Source organism: Cryptosporidium muris, genomic scaffold (assembly GCF_000006515.1).
Source record: "Cryptosporidium muris RN66 scf_1106632373431 genomic scaffold, whole genome shotgun sequence".
In the NCBI taxonomy this organism is placed as follows: domain Eukaryota; phylum Apicomplexa; class Conoidasida; order Eucoccidiorida; family Cryptosporidiidae; genus Cryptosporidium; species Cryptosporidium muris.
This window is the reverse complement of record NW_002196573.1, coordinates 210436-227921: the sequence shown is the minus strand read 5'-3', so window position 1 is coordinate 227921 and position 17486 is coordinate 210436. Positions and strand designations below refer to the sequence as shown.

The 17486-nt window shown below is 29.2% G+C and overlaps 4 protein-coding genes across 4 annotated transcripts, besides 7 other annotated features; 1 reads left to right on the top strand and 3 right to left on the bottom strand.

Moving 5' to 3' along the window:
* Positions 1 to 129: 129 nt before the first annotated feature.
* On the bottom strand, positions 130 to 7665 carry CMU_007910 (uncharacterized protein; the record flags this gene model as incomplete). Its single annotated transcript, XM_002140613.1, has 1 exon — positions 130 to 7665. One exon carries the CDS (start codon positions 7663 to 7665, stop codon positions 130 to 132), a length of 7536 nt encoding a protein of 2511 aa, XP_002140649.1.
* Positions 3874 to 3909: a sequence feature (AT_rich).
* Positions 4240 to 4272: a sequence feature (AT_rich).
* Positions 5992 to 6026: a sequence feature (AT_rich).
* Positions 6907 to 6938: a sequence feature (AT_rich).
* Positions 7518 to 7546: a sequence feature (AT_rich).
* Positions 7666 to 8242: 577 nt separating the features above from the next.
* On the top strand, positions 8243 to 8872 carry CMU_007900 (uncharacterized protein; the record flags this gene model as incomplete). The annotated part of the gene is made up of 1 exon (XM_002140612.1): positions 8243 to 8872. One exon carries the CDS (start codon positions 8243 to 8245, stop codon positions 8870 to 8872), a length of 630 nt encoding a protein of 209 aa, XP_002140648.1.
* A 66-nt stretch (positions 8873 to 8938) lies between these two features.
* On the bottom strand, positions 8939 to 12034 carry CMU_007890 (uncharacterized protein; the record flags this gene model as incomplete). Its single annotated transcript, XM_002140611.1, has 1 exon — positions 8939 to 12034. One exon carries the CDS (start codon positions 12032 to 12034, stop codon positions 8939 to 8941), a length of 3096 nt encoding a protein of 1031 aa, XP_002140647.1.
* A 252-nt stretch (positions 12035 to 12286) lies between these two features.
* Positions 12287 to 17416, bottom strand: CMU_007880 (uncharacterized protein; the record flags this gene model as incomplete). The annotated part of the gene is made up of 1 exon (XM_002140610.1): positions 12287 to 17416. The coding sequence occupies one exon, from the start codon at positions 17414 to 17416 to the stop codon at positions 12287 to 12289; it is 5130 nt and encodes a 1709-aa protein (XP_002140646.1).
* Positions 14267 to 14291: a sequence feature (AT_rich).
* Positions 14526 to 14553: a sequence feature (AT_rich).
* Positions 17417 to 17486: the final 70 nt, after the last annotated feature.

Here is a 17486-nt window from a genome sequence, read left to right as displayed (position 1 = left end):
AACCCCATTCTTTCTAGATTCCAAATACATCTAATTCTATTACTAACATTAAGCTATTTATCAAATATATTTGAAGTTTTCTATAAATATTCAAGTCCTAGATTAGTTTGAAAAAATAATACATTAATATTACCTAATAACACAACCCTTTTTAGAATAAATGATTTCTTCATCATTAAATAAAGAAACTGGTGAGTAGACAATATTTTCTGAAATTTTTTGAGTCTTCATAATATCTTCTCCTACACTATTTGTCGTATATTCTTTTGCTTGAGTCTGTCTCTGTCTTTTAGTATTCTTCTTAGCATTTGTAATTCCAAGGTATTCTCTTAGAGTATAAATTATTGAAATTATATCATGACCAATCACATCTTTATTTGGGTTAGTACTTGTTCTATTACCAACAAATGATCTGCAAAACATTTCATAAAAACAATTCTCTAGTAATTTTTGATATTTTTGTAAAGTAGAATTTATACAAGAAGGTATTATTAAACTAACAATATTCCCACACAATTTCTCTAGTATTCTTGTCATTGAATTTGATAGTGAATTCACTGAAGAACTAGTAACAAAATATGATGAATTTTCGAGTGACAAATTTGTATTTGTGATATTGTTTTCAATGTCTCCCACTTTATTTTTGTAAAATACTTCCATAATACCGTATATTTTTAGAATTGTACGACCATCAAGATCTAAATTTAGATCAATTAGGGCTTGACACATCTTGGTAATTGTATCAAAGTATATACATACAAGTCTACATGATAAATTTAGTTGTCCAATTTCAGTGTTATCTGACCACTGAGACATATAAATACTTTTATTTAGAATTAAATTTGATAAATTATGTTCATTCTCCTTGCGTATGTTACTAATAAAGTTTTGCAAATAGTCAGTTTTAGAAAAAGAATATTCGTAAGTTCCTGATACTTCTAGTTGTTTAATAAGCTTTACTTCATGTATAATTAGATCACAAAGAATATCAAGTGATGAATTAATATTTTCCAAATGTGTGTAGACTACTTGCTGCAAAAAGTGCTGATCTTTATTATATTCATTTGAAAGTAGGGACATATTGTTTGAAGTCACTTGATATAAATTTCTGTTATTTACTTCATATAAAAATATATCCAAAACTTCTGGGTTTAATAACTTATGAAGTGCAACGAATGAATAATTTTGAGAAGTATTTGTATTAAGTAGAAAGTACTCTGAGTTATATCTTATGCTTTTATATTCTCTAATGTTATTTATTAAATTTCCAACTGAAATCTCTGATAAAATTACGGGTATTGTTAAATATTTAAATTTACTACTCAAATACTTGCGATTTCTTCTATAGTATAAACCAGTGTAGTGGTCTAAACATAATTTTGCATTATCAATCTTCCAAATGTTCAATATGCGCCGACCATGCATAAATACTTTTTGAAAGTATGAATGACAATCTTCACTACTATAACCAGATATTATGAAGTGCAATAATGAATGGTATGAGTACCCAATATGGCTTAGTGAAGATGTACTTGGTGTTGGCTTTGCTCTCTTATGTGATGGTAATGCAGGGGTTATATCACTGATATCATCGCAAAGCGCGTTTGAGAAGTCAGAAAATATATCCTTTTTTGCATCTTTTAAGCTAATTTCATTCTTCAAAATTGAATAAAAGTCTGACAACTGTTCTAAATGTATCAAGAAACATTCATTTTCAAATATACTGCATTTCCTAGTCAAGTACACAAAATGTTGTACAGACTGTAGGAGATAAAATATCCTCAAAAAATTATGAACTTGTGGAGTGCAAGATGAAGAATTCTGAGAATTTAAATTACTTAGTACGCGTTCTAGTAATTTTGAGCGATATTTCTCATACATGTCATTTACTGCTTTGCTAATTTCAAAATGGGAACAATAAATACAGTTTTCTAGTAGTTTCTTTGAGAATTCTCCAGCATTAGGATCTCCAGATAGTTGGAAAAAGGTAATCAATAAGGCTTCAGTTATATAAACATACAGGCTTCTAAATCCGTCAATAAGCACTTTGAAAAATTGCTGTAAATCACTTTGCCTTTGATTATTTGTAATGTATCTGATAATACTCAGCTTCAAAAGCTTCCATTTAAGCTTTGCATGAATATAAGGAATAAACCAGAAGCAATTTTGTATTTTCGGAGATACTCCATTGTTATAGTCAAACCAGTTAGATACTCGGGAAATATTTGGCAAATATATTAAAATGAAATGTTTGTGCATTTCCATAACTTTCCATAGGACATGATAAATAAAGGTTTCAAGTTTGTCAAAACATGTTGTATCATTCATTGGTATAATAGATGGTGAATGAGAGTACCAAGTAAGTTTGGTATTTAAACTAGAATACCTTCTTCTTATTAAACAGCGTATTAAGTGTATTCTTAAACATAATGTAGGATATAATGCTTTTAACTTTATCATATTCATGCAAATTAAATCAAAACTAATGGAATAGATGTTATCAGTAATACTTAAATAATGATCTAAATTGTTCTGCTCCATTGTAAATTCTGGATTTTCTTTACTTTTCCTTTTTGAACAAAAATCATAATTTTCAACAACCTTTGAATCAATATCAAAATGAAAATATTTCACTTTGTTACCAAAGTTGCAAATAAATTCTGAGCTCTTATTGGTAGGGTTAAGCTTACTGAATTTTGTTTGGAGATTCCACCATTCCAATTCCATATTCAACAAAGATGTAGCTTGTATAAATAATCTTTCAAAGGAATTAGGGTAATAATATGAATATTGACCATCATAACAAAAGCCTAGTGCTAAATGTAGTGAATACGAAGCATTTATATCATCTAATTCGCATAAAATTATCTTTATGGAATTTGAAGCTGAAGTCAAATTGCCTATTTTTATGTCTGGTCTAACACTTAAACTGTAGCTAACCAATTTCAAATTATCGAGTGCTTCAAGTACTACCTCCTTATTTGAAGGCAAAGATGAGCCACTATTTACTGTATGGGAAGTAATGCCGAATCTACCAGGGTACCATAACGTAGAATCTCTGTTTGAGTATATCAATGGAATAGCAGATTCAAAGCTAGAAGCTATCGATTTAAATGGAATATATACACACTTCTCAACTCTGGATAGTACAGAATTAACTACTTCAGATAAGCTACTTTTGAATAATTCCTGGGAATTATCTTCACTATAAGCAAATAATTCATCAAATTTTTTTGCAAAAAAAACTTTGGAACTGTATGAAAAATGTTTAATAGGAATCAAGTCTACTTTTTTTTCCAAGTAATCCCATTGAAGTATAGAAATTGGAGTAAACTCTAATATGTCCTTTTTTTTAAAATCTGCTTTATAATATACCTCACTAGTATTTCCTTCATCCAAATACTCGGATATATATGAAGTATCAAATGGATCGCAAATATATGTATCAAGTAATCGCTTTAAGTTTGATATAGAAAGAGCGTATTTATGGCTATTTTCAGTCTCATATTTTCTAGTTGAATATAATTCAAAATAATAGTGAAGTAATTCCATATAAGATGGATATATAAATGGTAAACTTAAATGTCTTAATATTAAAGGTATATTATCATTCATCGACTTTAAATCCATTATTACCTCCTTATCACTCCTCTTAATATTCTCTTTAGGGAATACTAATGATTGAATTGCACCTATAATGGAATCATAGAATGATCTCCTTGCATATGAATATTGTTTGTCAGTTAATGAAGTGCAACTTAATAAAGATGAAAATACATTGCAAGATAACAATAAAATTGGGCAAGGTAGTCGTATTGCTAATTCAGAGTTCAAAATAACATCATTTTCCATATTATTAATACCCCTGTAATGATTTTTAAATAAGTTATTATAATTTCTTATAATAATCTTGTTAAAAGGTTTACATGGAAGTGGACAAACAGGAATACCATATATACATTGTAATAGTAATCCTAAAACTTCCAAATATTCTGTTTCTATTTCTGGATCAATTACAACATCATGTAAGGGCCAATGAGTAAAGGAAAATCTTGTGTATTTATCTATATACTCAGAGCATTCATCATAAAAGTTACTCCAGTTGTTCAAATATAATGAATCCTTAAATAGTTCGCTTGGGATATCCCCACTATTTATATTAGCATAAAAAAATTCTTTGCAAGATTTCATCTCACTTATCCATGTAGGAATACATGGTGAGAATCGATATATTATACCATATAATATAATAAAATCTAATATTAAATTATAGGTGCTAGATAAAGCAGTCAATTTTTTATCTACAGAGCTATTTATAGAAATTGGATCTTCATTCTCATCTTTTCTAACAATTTGATCAGTTTTATTTGAATTAGATGATTCTAAATTTGGGGTTGATAACTTCAGTGAACCATTTTGCTCATTTAACTGTTCAAAATTTATTGAAAAGTCGAGATAGAATAAATATCGAATAAAATACATTATACATCGTGGTTGTAAAGAGTATGATGTTACTTCCTGATAAATATCTACTAAGTGTATAACAATTTGCATCATGACTTTTAAAAGATTTACCATACCCTTGTAAGTCTGTATAAGATGCATAAACAACCTATGTAAACCAGTCACAACTGTGATAATAAGATAGTGTAATATATCTTTCAAGGATTTGATTCCATTATAAATGGTTTTATAATTTGAAATATCATTTGAAAATGCACGATCTTTTAGTGTTTCAAATAACAGTAAGATTTCCCATAAAAAATCAATAAATACAGCTGGGATGACACCATTAAAATTTTCTTTATCAATAATATGATCATATATACATTTATTTGTTAGCTTTATTAGAATCTCAAAAGCTATTACTAACTCTTCACCTTGTATATTGCACATTTCCTCTTCTTGCAAGTAACTGTTAAATTTAGTTAGTAGCCTGTTGATTCTATCGAAAGAACTGAGTGTTTTAGAAGTAGTGCTGCAATCATATAAAGTTATTAAATCTGTTTCGTTAAGTATGTGTAGAATAGAACACAAATACGAAGTAGGAGAGGCAAATAAATTACTAGATGGTCTTCTAAAGCTGAGCTCACGTTCAATAACGCCAATAATTATATTTGAATTATTAATAGAGAATGCATTGACATATTTCTTACAACCTAATCTATTGTAAATTACTTCTTCATTTTCCATAAGTTCATTTTTTATTATTAAATTATGAACTATTCTTGAAATATGCAATGCTGCACATAAGAAGTTTTCCTGTTTTTGAGTTAGTTCTTGAATTGTCGGAATATTTACAGATATTGAAAATGTCTTTTTAAATGAGACATTTACTATTTCGGACTCAAAGAGATAATATAACGATAGTAACCAAAGTACTTTAGCTTTGAGACTACTGGTATTTGTCAACTGGGTAATCATCATCAAATGACCGGCAATATTTTCAAATTCCAATTTCCAAAACTGTTGGCTAAATATGTTTGCTGTATTTGCTGAAAAATTATTATCGTCTTTTATATTTAGATTGAAGATTTTCGAAATTTGCATAAGCATTAGAGAACTCTCACAGATTCCATAAATGACACTAATATAATCGAATCCAATCGTTGATTTAGATAATAATAAGTTTGTAATTTCAGGGTATTTAACCCACAAATCATTGAGAGAAATTATCAATCTAGGTTCTGATTTATTTTTCTCTCTTAATGATTCTTTAATATAGTGATTAAAATTCAAAGTTAATCCTCCATTAGTGTAGTAGTAGGCTGAGCCATCATTTAAACCTGTAAATTTCTGTGAGTGGTCATCTAGTTTATGTAAGAATTCCAGCTCTTCTTCAATACTCTTAAGTAAATAATTGTATATATTAGTATATTCAATCAATAAATAGGCTACTTCACTTATCTCATGCTTAATATTTGTAATGTTAGATTTAGTTACTGGGTATACATTTAAAATATACAAAAATTTTTCCATTATACTTGGTTGAATATAATTATTAAAAAGATATACTAAATTAATTTCGTCTAAATTTGATTTTAAAATTATGTTGATGAGATCTAATTCACTACTATAGCTTATGTCTAAATAGTTATCTTGATTTTTTGAATAGTCCGCTACTGAAAGATCAATTCCATATTTATTTGCATAATCTATAACTTTCTCACTTATAGTAGTTAGTTTACTTAATCCAGAAGCAGGTATATCGAGGAAATTACTATAATTCAACATTATTAATTTATCAAAAGTCTCCAGTGATTGATAGTTACTGTTAGCTACATTTGGTCCCGGTATACCAGCTATTTGAGATAAAAAATAATTACAATAATAAGGAATAAAATATAACCACTGTCTGTATTGTTTATTAGCAAATATAGGAACTAAAGTAGTTAAATTATCACTTGATAGTTCTGAATAACTTTCATTGACTTCATCCTTTTGCTTAAAGTGAGTTGCATTCACACCACTACTACTCCTAGTACGTCTTCTATCTTGTTCTTTAATATTGGAGTAAGTATGTTCCAATATTCTATTATCCCAAATTCCATCGTTGCTAATTGAGGTACCATCACAAAGTAGACTTCCAACAGAGATATATTCAGAACACTCATGAGAATTTCTATCTACAGTTTGCAAGCCGTTGAATATTTCACATATATTCTTTAAAATTCTTCTTAATGTTGAGCACTTTTTACAAAGAGATAAATTTAGCTTCTTATGTAATTCTGCAATATCTATATTGATCTTATAACGTCGGTTCAGAAATAAGGTATCATCTGAGTCACTATATCTGTAAATAATACGTCTAACTTGTTCCTTTTCTTCTAATCTCCTAATTGTGCATATTGTCTGTATTTTATTATAAGAGTTAATATATTCACTTTTCTCTTGCCACTCAAAGTCTTTTAATAATAATATATTATTATTTAAAATTTCAGCAGCTGAATCGTATAAATAGTTTAGTAATACATTGTATTGTATATCAAATGAAATTTTGTTGCAGTTACTAACTTGAAAACTTAAGTAATTATTTAATTTCCCGAGGATATATCGTTTTCTAAACTGCTCTTCAATATATGATATAGTACAAACTCTTGAGTTTATACAATAATCTGGAAGTTGCAAATAATTATCTATATACTCGGATCTAGTCCATTGTTTAAGATATAGCAGGAGCCACTTTATTCTTAAGGAGATTTCGTCTATACCAGCTTCCTTATTTCTATTATACTTTGCTAATTTTTCTAGTGTATTAAAACATTCCCAAAAATCTCCTTGTAGTAGCAAAACTCTACTTAGATTACCTAATAGAAGGTAAATATCTGACCATTTCTCAGAGTAAGAGATAGTAGACTCTTGGGTCTGGTTATCTTCAACATACCAAATAAGATACTCTAAACAAAATCTGCATACTCTAAGAACATCTGAAATATATGCTCCATTGTAATCTTCACTAAACTCTGGCTTATTATTTAATTCCTCAATAGAAGTATTGATTCCTTTCAAACCATTTGAAATAATATTGTAAAATAAATTATTTAAAGTCGTGTTCTCATCTCGAGTATTTCTAGTTTGTCTATTTTCCAAAAAATAAGTAAGTTTTACTTTATCAGATTCATAAGCTTCCCAAAATTCCTTCTGAATTAGCTGAATATCTTTCATATGTGCACTTATGATTTCATTGGCTATATATTCTTAAGAATGTGACATAATACCCTAAATTCCATATATGCTAGTCAATTATTACTGGCGCACAGAAATCTACCTTAAACTAATTTCTCAGTAAGACACTAGATATAAATGAACTTCATTAAAATAATATCTGATCCTAGTATTTCGAAAATATCACTATAATAAGCACATAAATTACTTCATTTTCATGATATTTCACAATAGTGTATGCCTGATCTTTTCAAGTCAAATACTTAGGAACTACAAAAGTTGAGTGAAGAATTTCCTGCAAATTAAATACTGCAATGTATCTACCTGATAAAAATATCTCTAATTTATATATAAGATTCACAAAATTCACTTTCTTCAATAGTAAAGCTATCAGGTGTGGAGAATTTATTAGTACTTCTATCTTCACCCCCTTTTTCCCCCTCCCCCCTTTCCTCCTCCCTTTTGCCCCCCTTTTCGTATTATTTGGTTTTTCTTCCTAAGTACAGAAGTTTTTACTAGCAAAAGCTTCTCTAAAAAGAACTAGCTTTTAATATATACTTAAGTAATACACTTGGGGATGTATAAGATATTTAAATATTTCTTATTACTTGTAGCTGCTCACGCTTTAAATCTAGCAGTGGGACAAGAGATGGATTTTACTCCAGCTGAAGAGGTTCAGTTAGATTTGTTGGATAAATATTTTACAAAGGAAGAGAAGCAAAAGAAAATGCTTATCTGCTTTGATTTGAGTCAAAAGGAGTTTGTGGAGAAACGCAATACATATCAAAAACTAGCTAATACTTTGGCTGGAGAAAAGGGTTTAAATGTAAACGATGCACTTCGAGCACTATTTCATGAAACTCTTGTAGCATGCTATTTCAATGCTCAAAAGAACGATATTGAAGCTGGGATATTAGGCAAACTTGTTGATGAGGACAAAACAAGACTATTTACACTAACAAATAGCACTCCCAAACGTTTTTCCAATACTCAACTTCAAATATTAGAAAGCATAATAACAGCTACTAATAAGAAAACATCAAATATCCTTTCTGGAAGTTTCCTTAGCTACTTTACTGGTCTCTACGGATATATATACTTTTTTTGCACAATACTACTCATTAGTCTTGGATTCTACTATGCAATCACTTCTCTAAGGAAGCTGCAGGAAAGAGAAACTAAGACAAACAAGAAGAAACAGAAGTAGCGCACTTGATACTTTAGAAAAGATAGAACGGAAGAAAGATATCTGGCAAGTGAATTTACTCTTTAATTATTGCCACTGAATAGGCTTAAACTCTACACCTTTAGTATTTTGATTTCTATTCCATACTCTACCACTACGTATTTGTTCACCTTTATTTTTGATTATTTGTTTATCTTGCTGTATATTATTTGTATAAGTTGCATTTCTTCTGGCAACAAATGCTATTGGATCTACAACATCAGACTCAAGTTGGTTTTTACTATCGAGATGCTGAACAAATAGTTTAATAGGTATATTCCATGGTTTACTTTCTCCAATATATAAAGTAGATTCCCTTGTTCGTATCCCATGTAAACGCTTAATACAATCGTTGTATCTACAGCTGTAGGAAGACCGATGAATATATATAGATGCACCATTTTCAGCTACAAATATAGTTTTTTTTGGTAATACTTTTGTCCCATTAACTTCTTTTATTAAATTATAAGCAGTTACTTCATCGAAATGAACATTTATCTGCTGTAGGTATACACGTGCAGAATCTTGGCAGGCAATAGTACTATATCCAACCAATTCTAGTAGCTTTCCTGAAAAAATAGCCCCATCATCAACAAAAATATCACCTTTAATTTGCATATAATCACAGTATAAAATAGAGAACTCATCTATCATGACACCTAATTCTACTAGCAACTTGTAATTTTTCTTCAATAATTGCAAATTCGAATAACCTTGTAATAAAAGAACATTTATAAATATACTGTATTCTTGCTCATCTTTAAAATTTCCAAGTTCTGCTGTATCTTGACTTTGAATTACAGTAAATTGTGAATTAGTTGTGAGAATTAAACTGTCAACTGAAACATTCCCATTACCAATATAAAGATTAGAAGAATTTAAAGTTACATTACCATTAACAACTATAGTAAAATTTCCAAATTTTGAGTTTTGTGGTGATACTAGGCCTTCATTAGTAAAAATCAAAGATTTTGAATTATTTATACCTTTAATCCAAATTGCTGAACTCAATGAAATTCCCAGATTTCCTGAAGATACAATTAATCTACATTCAACCTGTAGGTATCCCCTAGTATTTACATCAACATTACCATTATAAATGACTATACTACCTCCAACAAGAACTTGACTATCTGATACAAAGAAACTAGGAAGCTTCTCATTTGGTGTTTGATTTTCGCTCTTTAATGAACCTATCACGATATTTCCTAAGCTTATTTTCAGAGTGCCTCTCTTACTAGCTATAACACTTTCTTTAACGGTTAAACTTCCATTACTTATATATAATTCTCCATTAATAATATCAAGATATTCATTTACAAGTAACCCACCATTTAAAATTGCTAATTTACTTGAATTAGTAACTAGCATTGATCCATTTATTCTGTGTACTAAGTTTTCATGTATATCCTTAGTTAGCTCAAAATTTGGATAATCTAATCTAACTTTATCTGAATTTCCCTGAATAAATAAACTGGAACTTTCACTTATTATTGAATTATTATCTATTGATATTTTACCTTGAACAAGTACTTCTGATGCCTGACTAATTTCTAAACTTCCATGAACTATTAACTCATTACTAATATGTATTGATGAAGTAGCAAGTATTTGAAAATAACCAAGTATACTATTTGTTTTATTTCCAATATTTGACACTACTTTATTGTAATTACTTCTAATTAAATCACTACTATTATAAAATGTATTATTTAAGATGGTCTGTTCTTCAAAGTAGTTAACAAGAATTGAGCCAGCAAAGACAGTTGAAGAGTCTCTAGCTAAGCCAAAAGAGAATTTCAATTTGTCAGAAACACTCAAACTAGAACCGGTATGTAAAACAAGAACTTTTTCTACCCATATACTACCTTTTAATATATTCATTTTTGAAGACCTGACTATTGACAAACGACTTGTTTCCACTGATGCATTTAGCATATGAAGTTTACCGGAGTCCCGAATGTGGATTCCTAGTCCATCTGTTACATTAGTTTTCAAATTTCCACAGGTCCCATAAACAAATCCCCCATCAGCAATAGAAATCTCACCAGCAATGATATCACCACGAGCCCAAAGTCTTCCTCTATTCCCTACAAAAAGTTTACTTCCAGACCATATAGACCCTTTAGACGATGGAGTCTCCAATTCAGGCAAAGTGGAATTATTCAGTTTCACTCCAATATTATCAATCAATTCTTTTAAAAATTTACTTGGACAAAATTGAGACTGGAGCTGAAGCAACATAGGAGTTAGTACAAATGGATCCCAATTTGTATTATTCTTCTCTAATTCATAAATTGTTGAATATAAATATAAAAGTCCAGTGTATACAGTAGATGATAGATCTATTTGGATATCCATTCCGTATATGTTTTTACCTACTGATACATTACCAATTATATATAAGTTTGAAAATGGAACTATTAGAGATCCACGTATAGTTAGACCTTTCCTGATAATACATTGCTTCAATGTGTGCTTTGGATGTTTATGACTAGATGACATTTCAAATACTTGATTTGCATCAAATGAAGTTAAAACGTTGAGTTGCCCATTTGCAACTGTAAGATCTCCACATATTGTTACATCACCATCAACAACCACTATACCACAGTTAGGATTGTCAATAATTATGTCCTCATTCTCCATTGTGACTAAAACATCGCCGGAATCAGTATATGATGGTTCAGTTGAAGAGTGTGAATAAGCTGTAAGTGAAGGTGAATACTCATCGCACAGTTTATCATGATAGAAAAAGTTGGCCACCCCATCATTTTTATTGCCGTTGTTATACTTCTTACAAATTTCATTTTTTAGAAAAACTACAGATGGGCATGAAGAAACTATTACTCTAACTTGCTGAGCTAATGAGTCATATAGGCTATTAATTTCATACTTATCAAGACTACTAGTTGGTCGAGGTTTTATCACTTCAAAAGTCTCGTCATCTAATTCCTCTTTCACATCCGACTGCAGATATTTTTTAAATTGTGCATTATTTATTCTGAATGGTTCACTTACTAAATCTTTGATATTATTGTCTGTAATCCAAGAAGTGCAGTAAACTTTATAGCTATATAGTAGCCAAGGTACTGAAAATATGAAAATTCTTTTTGGGAGCAGACTAGCTCCTCTAAAGCTCATCACTCATAAATATATCATAAATTGCATTATAGTCCTAAAAATTTCTGATAATCAGGTATAATAGTAGCATCCCGTGTAATTTTACTGAAGATAGAATATTCTAAAAATTATCATGCATTTTCTAGTGGCGGCTAGGGGAGAAGAGTAGATGCACACTCGGACCACTTGAAATAAAGTTAAGTCCTGCAATTACGATAAATAAGGGGAATAACACATTTAATGATTAATTCTCATCTTTAGCTAATAAGTTTTTTAGATAAATCTCCCATTTTGGAAACCTTTTTCCAGTAATAAGTCCAACATTGCAATTGACTCCTTTAAATCAACTGACTTAGGTATAATATTCTTGAGTCTATAAACAACCAATATAGAGAATATACAATCGTGATGCTCGATAAGCCTACATAACAACTTCGTGACTTCTCCGTAGCACTCTAAATATATTAAATTGTCCATAAGATTATTAAGGGATTGTAAAAAAAGTGCGTCATTTAATACAAAAGATTTGTTAAATAGTATTTGATTTTCAGGTTTATCTAGTAATTGTTTCAAAGGTTCAGGAAACTCAACTCCCCCTAGTAACTTGACCTTAGCAATATTGTTAAGTAGTAAACAGCCAATATATACTCCTAAAGAATAATCTTGTGACGAGTTTAAATGATCTACGACTAAATGCCATATATCAGAGAAGTTACAAAAAATTTCATTTTCATTTTCTCTGATGCCACTTTGCCAAATTATTTCAGTTATACTTGAGGGCATAAATAATGAGAATTCTGAAGCATGTCTTTTAACAAGTGAGAATTCACCAATTTCATTTGTTACCTTGGGGTGGCTTAGCAATTTATTAAAAATTTTGGGATTGTTATGCGTAATGAAGCAACAAGATAATGTCCAATACCCAAGAGTTCTTCTTATTTTGGGATATAAATAAGGGGGTACAAAATCTCGGATCCTGTGATTAACATAATTAATATTTCTAATGTATGCTTTGTAGTTCACACTTTGTTTGCTCTGTTCAAGTAAACAGACAAGTCGAAATGCTGTCTTACAGAATCCATTGATTGCTAAATTCTGTACAAGTTCTATTGGAGATAAGAAAAAAAAATCATCTGTTTTACTAGACTCTATAAAAAAGTAAGGCTCTGTATATATTCCATTAAAATTAAGAAGTTCTTTGTATTCAGCCATATGTGTGCCATATAAAAGATGGTAAGAATAGGGGATATGGAGTGGTTCAGATATGTAAGCTGCTTTCAGTTTATATATTCCATAGATATGCCATTGTAAATATAGTAGATATTCCTTTGAGGGAATATATGTAACAAACTGAGATTGTGAGAATTGCGTTTCTGGAAGAATTAGAGAATAAAATACAGATGGAATGCAAATAGGTTCGTCATATGAAGCTAAATCATCTTTATTTGCTTTTCTTAGTTCATTATAGCATATATTTAAGCATGTCAAAATAGAAGTTACTTGGTGCAACATATTTTCATCTTTATTTTGGACTTCATACGAGAGATTCCCTATAGAAGTTAAATCAATTAAACTTTTAGATATATCATCAAGTACTGAGTTGATATCTATAGTCAAACTAATTGTAGATTCACGGCTGAATTTAAGCCAGTTTTGAGGAAATAACAAATGTTTAAAGTCAATATCCTTAATTATTTCTGAGTATAACTTCAATGAATAAAGATATGATAAGACAGCGATATCTAAAGGATTTTCCAATGATGAAATGAGATAGTGAAAAATTAAAGCTCTAAAATTCTTATTTTTTGAAATGGTACAGATTGATGAAAATAGTGACTGGTTGTACCAAAAAATATTTACCAATAAAGAGTATAAATGAAATAATTCATCATATGAGAATGCTTTAGAAAGAATCTTATTGGTTTTTTTAATACATTCTTCATCTAAGTAATTATTATTGTAAGTATTAGCTAACCATATTGTCATACTTAGAACAAGGCGTTGGTTAGGTGAAGAGAGTATACTGGAGGAGGATTGAACAAACTCAACAATTTCAGAGTATGTGCTACTTTTTTGTAGTAAAAAAGTATATTGTATAGCACTAGTCTTATATATGTTATACAGGTTGTTTGACTCTTGAAAAGGATATGAGTATTCCATTAGCTCATTACGAATCATATAAGTGGTTTTTTTCATTATAAAAAGGTAAGATGGATATTGAGATATTACTTTGATCATTGAGCTGTTATATCGAATAATTAAAAATAATAATTTTAAACTTGGTTTACTAAATACAATTGCATTTAAAGGATGTGACATACTAATTTGATTAAACACTTTAAGGTATATATCTATAATAGCATAACATAAATCTTCATCTGAACAAATTGAATCAAAAATTTCCTGAGTTTTTTTATCTAATGCTCTATCATACATAATTAGCCATGTAAAATGAAATTTCACTGTGATAGGATCAATTAATTGTTTATTATCTCCAAATAATGGGGAGTTGTTAATATCAAATTTTTTTATTATTATTAGAATATCCATTGTAGCATTTAATAGTAAAGGAAGAATTTCAATATATTGTGTATTATATATATTGTCACTGTAAGGTGTAAATAATTCACATAATCTCAGTATTAAAGCATCCCATGAACAAAGAGAAATCTCCACTGTACTCAAAAAAACATAATTGAGAAGTATGCTTTGTGATTTATTTCTACTTGAGAAAATTCTACATAGGCTACTGATAATCAAATAGATATAATCAAAATTCGTTATTTCCTCTAATATCAAAGATAAGTTCCGATCTGTCACATGGCAATTCTTCTGGCCATGCAATAAAATTATTGGTCCAGAACCATTGAAGAGAATACTATTTTGAAATGATATTATATGTCTATCTAAAATCAAAGATTCATCATCAATAAAATCTTCACTTGAATATGATTCTAATTTAGAAATTTCATTTATACTATATGCTTGATAATGAGTTGTATTATTTTGATGGTTAAATATTAAATAATTAGTAAGATGATGAACACTATTTAAAATAAATTTATGCCATCTAGCAATATATACAAATTGATTTTGTCTTAAAGATGCCTTCATTGATAGTTCCATTGAATTAATAGATGAGATGTTAATTTCCAGAGATTTATGACTCCCTAAACAGTATAGCTTTCTTGCACTTACGATTAATTCTGGGAATGTTGGACCATTTATTATATTGTAACTTGATAGAATTTTGGAGAATATATTTCCACTTAATTTGCAAATATCTGATATATTAGTAAATAAATTTTCAAAATCACATACTCCATCCAATAATGTGGTAAACCTGTTATTATCTAATTTGCTAAGGTCATGATATGACTTTAAATTAGTAGTTGATATATCATCTTTAATTTTGTCGCAATTTTCATTTGAGTAAAAGTGCAATTTCCTTTTATGTATAAGTGCTAGTATTGAAAGTAAGTATAGTAAAGTAGAGTTCGGAACACTTATATCCTGAAGATAGTGTTTGCTTAAATTAGAGCTAATTTCTTCACTATTCGAAGCTGAAATAATACTTGTAATTATCTGGTAAAGCATATATAGAGTTGTAGATAATGGCTTTGATGGTATATTTATATAGGGACTAATTTTGTTCCGACTATATTTATCAGTTATATCAACCAATATTGAAAATGAAGATACTGTCGTAATAACAATAGTATCATCTTCTAGCTTATTTAAATTCAAATATAAATTATTTGATCGTTGGAAATAGCGGACTATCTGCAGAGCTTTTTCAAAATTATTAATTAGAATATTACAAAAAGTAACGTTATCGTTCATATTTTTAACTACTAAAGTTGATAAGTAGGAGGAGTTAAAGTCACAAAAGTATTTCTCAGTAATAAGACTATGTATTTCAACTTTGTGACATTTGCTATATTGATATAAAGATGAAAGTATACACAAATCCAAAATATCGAAAATGTGTGCATTATGAGTTGAGTCATAATCTTTGTAAAACAAATTAAGAGATCCACTAGTTATCTCCATTATATAAGTTGAAATGATCTTAATTACTGTCTTTATTATAACTGGATTTAAATTCACTTTCAAAAGTATTGATTTAAAATCTTTTATTATATCACTTGTTGTCTTAATTTTGTTAGCTATATAACTAGAAGCCTTAGTGGTTAAACTACTTCTCTCACTATCGGTCCATTCAGCTAGCAAAAGTTCCATACATTGTGACCATACATATGTTCTTTTGTATTTGTGATGGTCTAGATGAATTTTATGAATTTCATATATTGGGTAAAAGTCAAAGGATTGCAAATGAGTCTCACCAGGATAAACCCAACGAACAGTTGTTAGATATATATCGGAATTTGTTAATTCAATATGTCTAGGGTACATTATATTTGGAAAATCTGACTGAAAACAATTAAATTCAGTACAAGTCATCATGTTTGTCAACTTCAAACCTATGTTTCTTTTAGATGTCCATAAATAAGATTTTTCCACTGTTATCTCAAAAATATAAATTCTATTTCTATAAAGTAATATACAAAATTTACCGTCATTAGAAACTACTAGCTTTGAATCTAATGAAGTCTTTTCAAAGGGAAAATTTGTAAATTGACAGCTAAGTGAATATTTAAGTTGTTTATCTGTAGGATCTTCATACATATTATATATTAATAAGGAAGGTAACTCTTCACAAAAAGTAATAACACCTTGTATTATATGATCGTCTTGTATACTGATGTTTAAAACATTGGTCGTGGCCCTATTTTGGTTTAGAGTATTTATTGAAACTAAAGAAGTGTCATTCTCTGTATTTGACGTTTTATTAAAAATTAACTCAAATGTACCCAGAGTACTTCCAAAAATAAATCTTTCAGCCGAAATTCTACATATACATGTAATATTAGTAAGTTTTGTAATACTACTGAATGTACGAAGTTCACATAGCAAATATATTGAAGCTGATTCTTTTCTTGTTATTTTTATATCTGTAGTATAAAAAAGGCCATCCTGAAGTATAAAAGAAATAGATAAAATTGATTCTTCTGTGTTGAAGTACAAATTGGGAGTGCAAGTAATGTTGCAAGGTAGCTCAATACTATATAGGGGCTTTATGCAAGGTACCAAAGTTTCCTCTTGATGTTGTATATCAATCCTTAACCCTGAAAAGGATGTATTGTAAATAGCCAAGCACTTTCCATCTACTATAGTTGAAATAGTTAGATCTTCAAAAATTACTAAAACTTGAGCAAAAGAATTTGATAAATATTTAATCTCGTTATCGGCTGAACTCAGACCACTACTATTTGAAAGATCGAGATCAAAGTACTCTGGTGGACTGAAGTGACCAATAAGATGTTCTATTGCAGATATCATATATGCCTTTCTTTAATTCCTTTACAGGTAAATTGGTGTTAGATTTAACTCTTCTTTATCTGTGGGCGTA